This window comes from Neoarius graeffei, chromosome 13, assembly GCF_027579695.1.
Source record: "Neoarius graeffei isolate fNeoGra1 chromosome 13, fNeoGra1.pri, whole genome shotgun sequence".
NCBI classification, from domain to species: Eukaryota; Metazoa; Chordata; class Actinopteri; order Siluriformes; family Ariidae; genus Neoarius; species Neoarius graeffei.
In genome coordinates, this window is record NC_083581.1 from 62,843,956 (window position 1) to 62,858,106 (window position 14,151).

At 40.0% G+C, this 14,151-nt stretch overlaps 1 protein-coding gene across 3 annotated transcripts in view; it reads right to left on the bottom strand.

The window, feature by feature from the left end:
- The window catches only part of noc2l (NOC2-like nucleolar associated transcriptional repressor), a 152,046-nt gene that overhangs the window by 48,719 nt on the left and 89,176 nt on the right, over positions 1–14,151 (bottom strand). For all 3 annotated transcript variants that reach the window (XM_060938295.1, XM_060938296.1, XM_060938294.1), the window contains exon 13: positions 8,809–8,922. In XM_060938295.1, the coding sequence (XP_060794278.1) occupies positions 8,809–8,922 (114 nt within the window). The remainder of the gene's footprint in view (positions 1–8,808; positions 8,923–14,151) is intronic.

Genomic DNA, 14,151 nt, shown 5'->3' on the forward strand with positions numbered 1-14,151 from the left:
AAATGTCCAAAATTACTTGGGGGGGGGGGGGGGGGGGGGGGTACGACACCCTTGCATAATAGTGTAGTGGTTAGCACTGTCACCTCACAGCAAGAAGGTTCTGGGTTCGAGCCCAGCGGCTGGCAGGGGCCTTTTTTTTTTTTTTAAGATTTTTTTGGGGGGGCTTTTTTCACCTTTATTGGATAGGACAGTGTAGACACAGGAAATGAGTGGGAGAGAGATGGGGAGGGATCGGGAAATGACCCCGGGTCGGAATCGAACCCGGGTCCCCGGATTTATGGTATGGCGCCTTATCCAGTTTGCATGTTCTCCCCGTGTCTGCGTGGGTTTCCTCCACAGCTCAAAGACATGCGGTTAGGTTATCATGGGGTGGCCTTGGGCTGAAGTGCCCTTGAGCAAGGTACCTAACCCCTAACTGCTCCCCAGGCATTGTAGCCTGGCTGCCCACTGCTCTGGGTGCGTGTGGGTGTTCACTGCTTCAGATGAGTTAAATGCAGAGGATGAATCTCACTGTGCTTGAAGTGTGCATGTAACAAATAAAGGTTCCTTCCCTTTCAAAAATAATATAAAAACATGAAACATGCCCTGGACACAATTATTCACTAATATTTGGTTGCACCTGTCAGCTGGCACTTTCTGCTACTCTTCCATTGCCATGGATTCAAGCGCTTAAGTTTTCAGGAGTCCGTTCTGCAGTGGCAGATCTCCGCTCTCTCCAAAGGTTTTCAATGGGATTTAGGTCAGGACTCCTTGCCGGCCAGTATAAACCAGTCCAAATATTCCTTTGCAACCATTCTTCTGTGCTGTTGGATGTGTGCTTCGAGTTGTTGTCCTGCTGAAAGATGCAAAACCTAGTTTTCTGACACTGGGGAACACATATGCTCTAAAATGCCTTGGTTCCTCTGATTTCTTCATTCTGTTGATACATTCAATGCCTCTAGTTCCAGAGGCTGCCACAGAACCCCACAGCATGACAGAACCCCCACCATATTCTACTGTGGGTATGGCGATCTGTTCCTTATGGGTTTCATTTTGTGCCTATAAACAAACTGATACGCTGAGTTCATAAAAGAGCTCTGCTTTGGTTTCATCTGTCCATAGAACATGATCCCAGAAAGACTATGGCTCATCTATGAATGTTTTTGCAAACATTATTCTTGCCTTTCTTTAAATAGTGGCATCCTCTTGCAGTGTATGTTACCAGCTGAAACCACCACCCCAGATTTTTGCTCTAGGTCAGCCTGAGGCTCTTTAGATGTCTTGCGTGATGTTTTCTCCCCCCATAATCCGCACCAACCTTCACAAGCATCTATCGTTGAGGTTCTTTTTAGTGCCATGTCCTGGAAGCACCTTAACAGATTTTATGACTGAAGCTTCTCAATAACATTACAAACTGCTGAAACAGGGATTCAAGCTCTTCGGTGATTGCCTCATAGCCTTGGAAATTATGTTTTTTTGATAACAGCATTTCTGATGCTCTCAGACAGCTCTCTTCTTCAGCATTATTTACAGTTTCTTTTTCACAATCAGCCCCTTTTTTATGCAGCAAAACCATCATTCGTTGGTTAACTTAGGTCATGAGAACACTGAAAGTTAAGCACAGGTTAGCTTTATTTATTTTGTATAAGGAAATAATGTAATTATTCAAAAAGGTGCCAATCATTGTGTCCAGTCTATATTTTATGTCTATTTTTTATTTCACTGTATGAAAGCATTTCTCTTAATTATTGCTGTTCAATAACTTTGGACATCTTATTAAATATTCTAATTATACAAAATTGGTTCGTTTGCACTTATTTCTGAAGATATTCAAATTCTGCACTTATAATTTGTAGGTATATTATATATAAATAACACAGAGACAAACCCAATGTCCAGAAAAGCTGGGGTATTTTCCAAAATGCAACAAAAACAAAAATCTGTGATTTGTTAATTTCATCTGAACCTTTATTTAAACTGACAAAAGTACAAAGATTTTCAATAGTTTCACTGACCAACTTCATTGTATTTTTTTAAAAATATAAACAAAGTTAGAATTTGACGCCTGCAATACACAAAAAAAGTTGTGACAGAGGTATTATTACCATTGTATTACATCACCGTTTCTTTAATAACACTTTTTAGTCATATGTAATTTGAGGATACTAATTATTGCAGTTTTGCAAATGGAATTGTCATCCATTCTTGCTTGATACAAGACTTCAGTTGCTCAACAGTCCGTAGTCACCGTTGTCTGATTCTCCTCTTCATGATGCCACATACATTCTCAACAGGAGACAGATCTGGACTGGCAGCAGGCCAGTCAAGCACATGTACTCTATGCCTACGAAGCCACACTGTTGTAACCTGTGTAGAATGAAGTCTGGCATTATCCCACTAAAATAAGCATGGACTTCCTGGGAAGAGACGTTGCCTTGATGAATGTGTTAGCCTGGGCCCGCCCATCCTAAGTGTGACGCAACACAAGGGCCTGTTGCAAGCTTAGTCTGGCAAGGCAAGCTATCTACAGCTCTTCCAAGCTCCCGAAAAATCGGGAGCCAATCAACTTTGAGCATCTCCAACGGCCCTGGGTAGAGGCGTGTTCAAGGCACTGACGTAGTAGAACTGCGACCGGAAGCCATAGATTGTTTACAGAATCTATGCCGGAAGCGCTTCATTCACTAGAAACATTACGAACATGGAGCAGCGGCAAGCCTTTGACACAGCGGTAGATGCTGTATTGAAAGCATTCAATGGGAAGTTCTCACTGAAAACGGAGCAAAGAGCAGCCCTGGAGGTATTTATCTTCTTCCTGTTACTCAAGCAGTTTCCGTCGCGTCACATACATTAGAGGAAAGAGTGATGTGATTGGTTTAAGCTTCGTCACAGCCTTTTCTGGCTTCGACCAGTAGCAAACTGAGGCATTTCAGGGAGGTGGGTCAACCACGCCTTTGGGAAACGGTTGGGCTTAATATCTTTGCCAGACCAAATGCTCGCAGAGCTTTGAAGTCGCGTTAGCCAGACTATGAATGTGTTGCTCTCAAATCCCAATATATCAATAGTACCTTCACACACACGCAACTCCCCCATACCGCGGGCACTGATGCCCCCCATACCATCACAGGTGCTGGGTTTTGCACCTTTCTCTGACAACAAACTGGATGGTCGTGTTCACTTTTGGCACGGAGAACTCGACGTCCAGTTTTCTTGAAAGCAAGCTGAAATGTGGATTCCTCGGACCACAGCACACATTTCCATTGTCTTACGGTCCATCTGAGATGAGTCCAGGCCCAGAGAAATCAGCGGCATTTCTGCGTAGAATTGATGAATGGCTTCCTCCTTGTGTAATACAGTTTCAGGTTGCATTTCTGGATGTAGTGGCAGACTGTGTTAAGTAACAACAGTTTTCCGAAGTACTTTCGAGCCCACGTGGCTATATTTGTCACATTAGCATGACGGTTTCTCAGGCAGTGCCACCTGAAGGCTCGAACGTCATGTACATTCAAGAGTGGTTTCCAACCTTGCCCTGCATGCACTGAGATGTCTCCGAATTCCCTGAATTTTTGTCCCCCGCTGGCCGAAAGGCCCGAAGGGGGATTATGTCGTGATGATGTCCGTCTGTCTGTCTGTCCGTCCGTCCCAGGAAGGGTACTCACCTTCTGAAATCAACTCCTCTCACAATTTTTGGAGGAATTTCATGCAACTTGACACGATTCTTTGCTATATATCGGTAATACGTATATTGCAATTTTGTTCAATTCAGTCACGTTTTACCAGAATTATGGCATAGTTACCAGCGGGGGATATTGTGCTCTCAGAGCATTCTTGTTTCATAATATTATGTATTGTGGATTTTTAAAAGACCTAAAATCTTGCACTGAGAAATGTTCTTTCTGAATTGATAAACAATTCTTTCACAAATTTTGGCACAATGGAGTGAACCACAACCCATCCTTGCTTGCAAAGACTGAGCCTTTGATGGATGCTTCTTTTATACCCAATCAGGTTACCAATTAACCTGCTTATTGTGGCATCTTCCAAAATGGTGTTACTTGAATATTCACTGAACTCAAGTCTTATTTGCCTTTGTCCCAACAGTTTTTGAGTGTGTTGCAGACATTCTGTGATGCCACAATAAGCAGGTTAATTGGTAACCTGATTGGGTATAAAAGAAGCATCCATCAAAGGCTCAGTCTTTGCAAGCAAGGATGGGTTGTGATTCACTCCTTTGTGCCAAAATTTGTGAAAGAATTGTTTATCAATTCAGAAAGAACATTTCTCAGTGCAAGATTTTAGGTCTTTTAAAAATCGACAGACATCGATTTTTTGATGCAGACATCAAATTTTAACTTCATTTATATTTGGGTCCGTCTCAGAAACTGGTCTCTCATTTGGGACATTATGGTCAAAAAATAAATTTTCTAATTTAAAAATTTTTTTTGCATTTACCTAACACTCAATGTTTCTTTTGTCATGTTTAATAAGAATAAAGACAGCATCTCGCTTTATCTGGCCTCCACTGTGGAAATTTATTTTGGTTATAATTCAAATGCTTTTGTAAAATTGATTTCCATATAAAATAACTACATCATGAAGAATTAAAGCCCCTCCTTCACAGATGAGTGAAAATATTGAATAAATTTCCTATTTTTGATTGCTTGGGTTAAAAATGCCAAGTTATGATGACTGAATTGATTATTCACTTAAATAATGAATAATATGATACATTTTGGGTATTTGATATGGCGAAATAGGAAAAATCTGGACACAGGAAAAATCAAGAACACAACGGAAAGAGAATAACGGCGGTGGTTAAAAGAACAGCGACTGTACCGGCTGAAGGTCGCGCGGGTCTCTGCTGCGGCACGCGAGCAACGGGACATCACTACCGCACCGGACGGAGTGCGAGGCGGGGGCGGGGCAAAATGACTGGCCGTAGATTCTATCAAACGTTTGATCTAAATTGACCATGGTTGCAAAATATTGGCCAAAAATACGCAAACACTACGAAATATGAAAGTGAGATGAAAAAGAAACATTCTATTACCTTATACTGCAAGACTAAAACAAAATAAAACTGTCAAAACTCACCTTTTCAGTGATAACGTCCGAACAGATCACTCGAGTAACAGAAAGACCGCAAATGGAAGCACGATCAACTTCTAACTGTTGGAGTGGAAAATTCCATTCTACACATGCAAATTGTTAATGTGTGTCCTTCCCCGCACACAAATAACATGCTATGGTAAAAAACAGGCCACAACTCATTTTATAGCTAAGAAACTCATACAAGACCAGCTACCATTGTAACACAGTCTGTAAGAAACATATTCTATGCCTAACTTTCAGCTTTCGTTTTAAAAAACAAAATCACAGATTTATAACTAAATTTTTATATGGCATAGTGATTTTAAGTTACTACTTTTGGTGAGGTAGTGACCTTGACCCTGAGGCTTTCCGTTTAGATCAAAACACACGATCGTATTGGTTTTGGGTTTGCGGAAAATAGAGTTACAACGGTGATCAAATATTTTGCATGATGTTTTATTACGGTTATGATTATTCTGTGAGCGCACCAATCCTTAGGTGTATAAAGTTACAACTTAAAATACAATTAGTGATAACTGTAGACTTTTCAGTGGACTACAACCTTTTTAAGGGAATGCGATGTAGTCAACCATTTATCATGTCCCAGATCAAGCAGCCATTTTTCCACAATTTACAGAATTTTTGCCAAATTCTGAATAGAGTATTCACATCAAAGATTTAGTTTTATCTGTATTATTTCTTTCATCATTTTATTTCAAATTAAAACCAACATCGCCATGCAAAACCGTATAGTTTACTGACTGAGTATATTTAGTGGGGTACCCCCACAGTACCCAATTTCTGAGACAGACCCTTTACAAAATACAATTAAGTTGGTCGGGAAAACTACTGAAAATCTTTTATTTGTACGTTTGTCAGTTGACTAAAGGTTCACATGAATTAACAAATCACATTTTTGTTTTTATTGCATTTTGGAAAATATCCCAACTTTTCTGGAAATGGGGTTTGTATGTCAAAAGTGCATTGTTTAACACAGCATTTCTCAACCTATTTTCAGTCACGGCACCCTTCAGAAGTATGGAAATTCTCAAGGCACCCCCATATAAAATATACGCAGTCATGCTGACCATACGCTGACCCCGGCAGTGACGTTGTGGCACGGGAAAGGAGGCCGTGAGACAAATTTTGATGATGCATGAGGCGGCGATGATCTGCATTAGTGTAACTATCATTTTTTGGAATTTTAATTCATTTTATTTATTTCAATGTTAGAATATACAACCCCGATTCCAAAAAAGTTGGGACAAAGTACAAATTGTAAATAAAAACGGAATGCAATAATTTACAAATCTCAAAAACTGATATTGTATTCACAATAGAACATAGACAACATATCAAATGTCGAAAGTGAGACATTTTGAAATTTCATGCCAAATATTGGCTCATTTGAAATTTCATGACAGCAACACATCTCAAAAAAGTTGGGACGGGAGTAATAAGAGGCTGGAAAAGTTAAAGGTACAAAAAAGGAACAGCTGGAGGACCAAATTGCAACTCATTAGGTCAATTGGCAATAGGTCATTAACATGACTGGGTATAAAAAGAGCATCTTGGAGTGGCAGCGGCTCTCAGAAGTAAAGATGGGAAGAGGATCACCAATCCCCCTAATTCTGCGCCGACAAATAGTGGAGCAATATCAGAAAGGAGTTCGACAGTGTAAAATTGCAAAGAGTTTGAAAATATCATCATCTACAGTGCATAATATCATCAAAAGATTCAGAAAATCTGGAAGAATCTCTGTGCGTAAGGGTCAAGGCCAGAAAACCATACTGGGTGCCCGTGATCTTCGGGCCCTTAGACGGCACTGCATCACATACAGGCATGCTTCTGTATTGGAAATCACAAAATGGGCTCAGGAATATTTCCAGAGAACATTATCTGTGAACACAATTCACCGTGCCATCCGCCGTTGCCAGCTAAATCTCTATAGTTCAAAGAAGAAGCCGTATCTAAACATGATCCAGAAGCGCAGACGTCTTCTCTGGGCCGAGGCTCATTTAAAATGGACTGTGGCAAAGTGGAAAACTGTTCTGTGGTCAGACGAATCAAAATTTGAAGTTCTTTATGGAACTCAGGGACGCCGTGTCATTCAGACTAAAGAGGAGAAGGACGACCCAAGTTGTTATCAGCGCTCAGTTCAGAAGCCTGCATCTCTGATGGTATGGGGTTGCATTAGTGCGTGTGGCATGGGCAGCTTACACATCTGGAAAGACACCATCAATGCTGAAAGGTATATCCAGGCTCTAGAGCAACATATGCTCCCATCCAGACGACGTCTCTTTCAGGGAAGACCTTGCATTTTCCAACATGACAATGCCAAACCACATACTGCATCAATTACAGCATCATGGCTGCGTAGAAGAAGGGTCCGGGTACTGAACTGGCCAGCCTGCAGTCCAGATCTTTCACCCATAGAAAACATTTGGCGCATCATAAAACGGAAGATACGACAAAAAAGACCTAAGACAGTTGAGCAACTAGAATCCTACATTAGACAAGAATGGGCTAACATTCCTATCCCTAAACTTGAGCAGCTTGTCTCCTCAGTCCCCAGACGTTTACAGACTGTTGTAAAGAGAAAAGGGGATGTCTCACAGTGGTAAACATGGCCTTGTCCCAACTTTGAGATGTGTTGTTGTCGTGAAATTTAAAATCACCTATTTTTTCTCTTTAAATGATACATTTTCTCAGTTTAAACATTTGATATGCCATCTATGTTCTATTCTGAATAAAATATGGAATTTTGAAACTTCCATATCATTGCATTCCGTTTTTTTTTTTTTTTTACAATTTGTACTTTGTCCCAACTTTTTTGGAATCGGGGTTGTATAATTTTTTGATGGCACCCCTAACGAAGCCAGACGGCACCCCGGTTGAGAAAGGCTGGTTTAACACATGTAGATGTAAATATCAGGAAATGAAAGCTGAAATGATGAGCTATCATGTCATTCATAACAAAAAGAAAATGATTGTCCTTGCATATACATATAAAGCCCTTTGAATGAAACGTACTGTAAGAAGGCTGTAACATCAACTGTTGAGTATACTTCACTCACAAAGCAGGAGCTTTCAGCGGCTTTCCTTTTTGATACTTGTGCCGTTATGAAAGGTGTCTCTGCTTTGTGCAGACTGCAATGCATCATGCTTTTTGCTTTGACTGAAACGATCAGTGTTTAGGCTTTCATGCCTCTCTTGTTGCTAGCATCATTCAAAAGTCTCCGAGAGGAAGAGAGAGCGAGAGAGAGAGAGAAAAAGAGAGAGAAAGAAAGTGACTCTCACCCTTGTTTTCTATTGGTCACGTTTACACTGAACTCGAAAAGTTATTTATTTATTTATTTTTTGTTCCCTATTCAGCCTGGCAGCTCCATTCAGTTCACGTCTTAGTGAATTCTGTCAATCGTTTTTTTCTGTTCTTTAAAACTGCCTCAGCAGTCACAGGTTTGCGTACAGTGCTGTGTGGTGCAGTAGTATCGGTGCTGCTGCTGCCTCCAGTGGCTTCACCATGCTACTACAGTAAGTCCTACCCAGGAATAGAAGCCTGTGCACTCTTACATTTTTGCTATCGGTTAAACTAACAATTTGTGGAATATAAACATCCACGTTGATAATTTTTCATAAATCGACATTATCGATTATTCAGACTAATTGTTGCAGCACTATTAGGTGCGTCAGCATGTTTAACGGTGCCTTTAAATGTTGAGAGAATGTGAGACCTCTCACCTTGAAGGCTTTCTCCTGGAGGTTGGTTTTGCTGAGTTTGAGAATCACGGCAAAGTTAATGGGTTTGACGCTCATGCGGCCTGGCTTTTTATTGAAGTCTTCCTGCTGAAGGATCTGAGAACAAAATGAAATAAAATCCATTCAAAAAAAGTTTGCAGTCTCAAACAACAAACATGCAAAACGCACAACAGAGATGCCTACCCCAAATTTTGAATTTCAGTATTCTTGAAAACATTTTTCAGTATTTTGGAATGACTTTCAGTAACATTAATTTATGCGCATTTCCATTATAAAGAGGTGTATATACCAATATGTTTAACATTTAAATTATTAAAAAGAACTGTTTTGTGTGAATTGAATAAACAAATCACAAGCAGCCATCTCAACTGAATTTCCACTCGACAAATTTCTAGAGCATACAATATATCACATTTTTATAAATACAATAGTGTTCCCTGTTTGCAGACATTACGGTTGACTACCAATCATTGGTATTGAATGTAACTCCTCAAAAATATTATATTATATTGCCTGGCAAAATGTTCTACCTGTTTACGGATTCTAATAAAATTTTTTTAAAATTTCTTATTTCATGCCAAAGAGAGTCCGACATTGTTATCTTAATGTCCCAATATATAAATACTTCAGCATAATGCTTCAGAAGAGACACTGAATAAAATGACATTTATAATTGTATTTAAAACAGTGGAATGATCAATTTTTTGCCACAATCCCAACAGCACTAATCATAAAATTCTGTTTTTGATCATACTACATGTACATTTGTACTTGCAACACTGAAAAGACTTTGAATTAAAGAAGTACAGCCAGTGTTTGATATTTCAGTGAATAAAAATCAGACATGTAAAAAGAAACTGAATAAGTTTAACTCACATTTCATGGCACTAATTGGCAAGTTCAACTCCAAGCACAGGTCAACCATCGCCGCTTCAGCACGTGTCACGTTCCGTGTCTTTTCATCCACAGATTTCGTAAAAACTGCTGGATACCCCCAGATTTACTTTCCGCCTGACTCGCCATTTCAGCATACTCCACGTTTGTTTGTTTTTTTTGTAGTTGACATGCCGCGTGCAGTCAGCCCGACCACCATGAGTGATGTTAATGTCAGTTCTACACAGTTTGCAGTGCGCGTATCCATCGCCCTTTTGACTGGGTGTAATGCACGGCCATTCTACCGTATCGAAAATAGCGCGAACAAATGTGCGGAATCTGCGCATGTCACACACAGCATGTGCGGAATCTGCGCATGTCACACACAGCATGTGTGGTTGTCGTAAAAATAAATAGCCATGAATCGCGCATGGATTGAAAAAGTCGCTTGGACATTTAAAAACAACTCACTGGAATTTAAGACTTTATAATAATTCCGTACAGAATAACACTGTTTGCTGTAACATCGCATTTACGTAACTTTTCCGTACAAAATACGGCCAAACCGTACTAGTAGGCATCTCTGACACAAGAACCAATCAAGCCAAGAAATCGGGCATTACAATTATATTTAACAGTAACTGATGCTGCCTCAAGGGATTTACTCAGCAATATGAAGGTAACAGTATTCGTATGATCAGTGTGTGCACACACCAAAAAATAAACTGCATCAATTTATAATTACGCAAAATGTTTTGCTGTCGAATTTGGTTAAATATTAATGAGTCAATAATTTTACACCATCAGCAGTAACGCTATGCGTTTTTATCACAAACAAGAGAAAGTGAAAATCGTGTCAGTTTGTAAAGCAATGAAAAACATACATATATTAAACTCTCTCTTTTTTTTTTAAATTAACTCTGTGTCTGAGTCTTTATCCACCCAGTGTGTCTGATACCTCTCTATTTAGAGCTCATCTCACCAACCTGAGATTCACTATAAATTCTCATTACGCAGGATATAACATAATGACACTGTAGACTCCTTTTGTGTGACCGTAATTAAATACATTTAACCAGAACATCAAGGATGTAGTAGCTCATCTAGCCCACCATCAAAACAACCATGACTACCAAAATCTCAAAAAAAACTGAAATGTGACAAATGTAAGAGAGGACCAACCTCCATGACAAACTGTTTACAACAGGAAAATTAACAAAGGACTAAATTGTGCTCCCCGAGGGAAGATCGACCCAAAACATCGATCAGAATTTAATTTGCATGATAAATGAGAGAGGAGATATAATTCTAGTCAGGAAAAAATGTTAAGTTGACCTAATGACTAATTTGTTAGCGAAAAGTTGACAATCCAATGACCAAGTTTTGTGCAGAAGGTCGAGTTCTTTCAAATAAAACAATCAGAACCGAAATCCATTGAGAACTGAGGGAGGAGATACGATGTAACTGAAAATAAACAAAAGTTGTAAACAAATTGTTTACAACAGGAAAATCAACAAAACAAAACGACCACGTTTTGTTCCTCAAGGGAAGATCTACCCAAAGCAAAACATTGATCAGAAGTGAAATCGGGTGAGAACTCCGAGAGGAGATACAAATCTAATGAGAAGTCCCAAAATTCATCAAGGTGACCAAATTAGCTAGCCTAGTAAACTAGACCCAACCGCCTAGCGGCCAAAAATATTTTTGCCTAGTGAATGGGTCTAGCCTCGCACCATATAAACAAAAACACCCCGAGCATCAAATCGTGCCCGCCAATCACAACGCAAGGTTTTTGTTTGGATTCTTTGGGCGGGCTTTTGCAGGAGTGACGACAAAGCTGCGCGACGCTGGAGAAAGCGCAACAGGAAAGATGGCTACGGCTAGTGAACAGCGCACGTTTGACTCCGCTTTGGAATCAGTTTTAGAAGAATTAGACTTGGAGTTTTCGTTGAAACATGAGCAGGAAGAGGCTCTCCGCTCATTCCTTTTCAAGAAGGACGTTTTCGCTGTTTTGCCGACCGGCTATGGTAAAAGTCTGATCTACCAGCTGGCTCCGCTCGTAGCCAAAAGGATGGGGCTAGTTTGTGCAGTACGAAGAATTAATAAACAGCTTTGAAACATTACTTTTTGATCGTTTCTTATTTTCCCGTTATTTTAAATTTAAGGGAAATTATTTCACCAAACACCACTAAATAAAAACTCTCAAAAACAGTTTAAGCAAACCCTTGGAAAAAAATGTCTATGTGGTACAGACTCCAAACTTGTGGTCATCATCTCCAAACTTCTTAATATCTAGAACCTGTTTATTAATTAATACGCATTTTGAAAAATTATTTATTTCAAGGCCTCCCCCACTGCTTTCTGTCGCTCTGACTACGTCACAGTCACTGTTGCGCTGATTGGTCAGAGCGTTGGCCTATACGCACAGAGACAGTTTGAAAGACAGCGGTTTGTTCCTCCTACCCGCTTCGGAAATGTCTACGGATCGAGGCCAGACTAAATATTCACATTTAGTCTGGCTTGCCAGGCTACAAATTAGCAGTTCATTAGCAAAAATTTTATGATATAATGACCAAGTTTTGTGCAGAAGGTCTAGTTCTTTCAAACAAAACATTCAGAACTGAAATCCATTGAGAACTGAGGGAGGAGATACGATTTAAATGAAAAGAAACAAAGTTGTAAACAACCTGTACAGGAAAATCAAAAAATAAACCACCAAGTTTTGTTCCTCAAGGGAAGATCTACCCAAAAGAAACATCGATCAGAACTGAAATCAGATGAGAAATCAGAGAGGAGATAAAATTCTAGTGAGAGGCCTGGAAAATTTGTTAATTTGTCCCAATTACTAACTTGTTAGCAAAATAATTTGACAAAACAACGACCAAGTTTTGTTCGGAGTGATGAGTTCTTTCAAGCAAAACAGTTGGAACCGAAATCCATGGAGAACTGACGGAGGAGATACGATTTAACTGAACTGTGGACGACGGACACCACGCCATGGCGACAGCTCATCGGCCTTATAGCCAGACGTGCTAATTAGACGTTTTATAGTATTCAATTGGCACAAAGTATGCCATAAATTATAAATATTGGTTCAGAGCCCTTTTTTTATATTTAAAAATGCCAGTGAGAGAACATTTAGCTACAAACCATATAAAGTCATTGCTTTTGACAAACTTATGTTGGGTACCTAAAGCAGTGTTTCCAATCTTCCAATTTAAAATTAGTAATATCACATACTTGTATTGGGGGCATGGATATCATGTGCATCAAGACTATTTTTTGTCCCCTCTATACCAAACTGAGTGACCTATTTTGTAAGAAGCAATCGGGGCATCATAGAACATTACATTTCGTTCTGATTATGTCGGTCGATACTGTGTACAGCTAGCAAGGAACGCTCTGTAGTGACTTGTATGCAATATGTCACGGTGTTTAAATAATATTTTTAATAGACTGCCACATGCAGCAAAGTGTAGACACTGGCAAGCCAAAATAAAGAAAGTGCATGTCTCGGTGCTCGCAGAATTGAAGTACACATGCTATAGCTTTTTCTGCATGCCCACTTCACTGCTCCATGCTGGCGAAATACCATTGTGTGCTCGCAAGTCATAGCCCCTTGGGCTCCTTTTTAATGACCACGCTCATGAATACTCATTTCACGGGGTCAGTTCATTAGTGTGCCAACATATGGTTTATGTCACATAATATCACACGTTATTGGATCACGGGATCAGAGCACTTTGAGGACAAGTACGATACCCAATAACAAAATTAGCATCAATGCATCCATTAGTTTAAAGGAACAGTCCACTGTACTTCCATAATGAAATATGCTCTTATCTGAATTGAGACGAGCTGCTCCGTACCTCTCCGAGCTTTGCGCGACCTCCCAGTCAGTCAGACGCAGTCAGACGCGCTGTCACTCCTGTTAGCAATGTAGCTAGGCTCAGCAAGGCCAATGGTATTTTTTGGGGCTGTAGTTAGATGCGACCAAACTCTTCCGCGTTTTTCCTGTTTACATAGGTTTATATGACCAGTGACATGAAACAAGTTCAGTTACACAAATTGAAACGTAGCGATTTTCTATGCTATGGAAAGTCCGCACTATAATGACAGGCGTACTAACACCTTCTGCGCGCTTCGGCAGCGCATTGATATCTGAGCTCCGTATCAATGTGCTGCCGAAGCGCGCAGAAGGTGTTAGTACGCCTGTCATTATAGTGCGGACTTTCCATAGCATAGAAAATCGCTACGTTTCAATTTGTGTAACTGAACTTGTTTCATGTCACTGGTCATATAAACCTATGTAAACAGGAAAAACGCGGAAGAGTTTGGTCGCATCTAACTACAGCCCCAAAAAATACCATTGGCCATGCTGAGCCTAGCTACATTGCTAACAGGAGTGACAGCGCATCTGACTGCGTCTGACTGACTGGGAGGTCGCGCAAA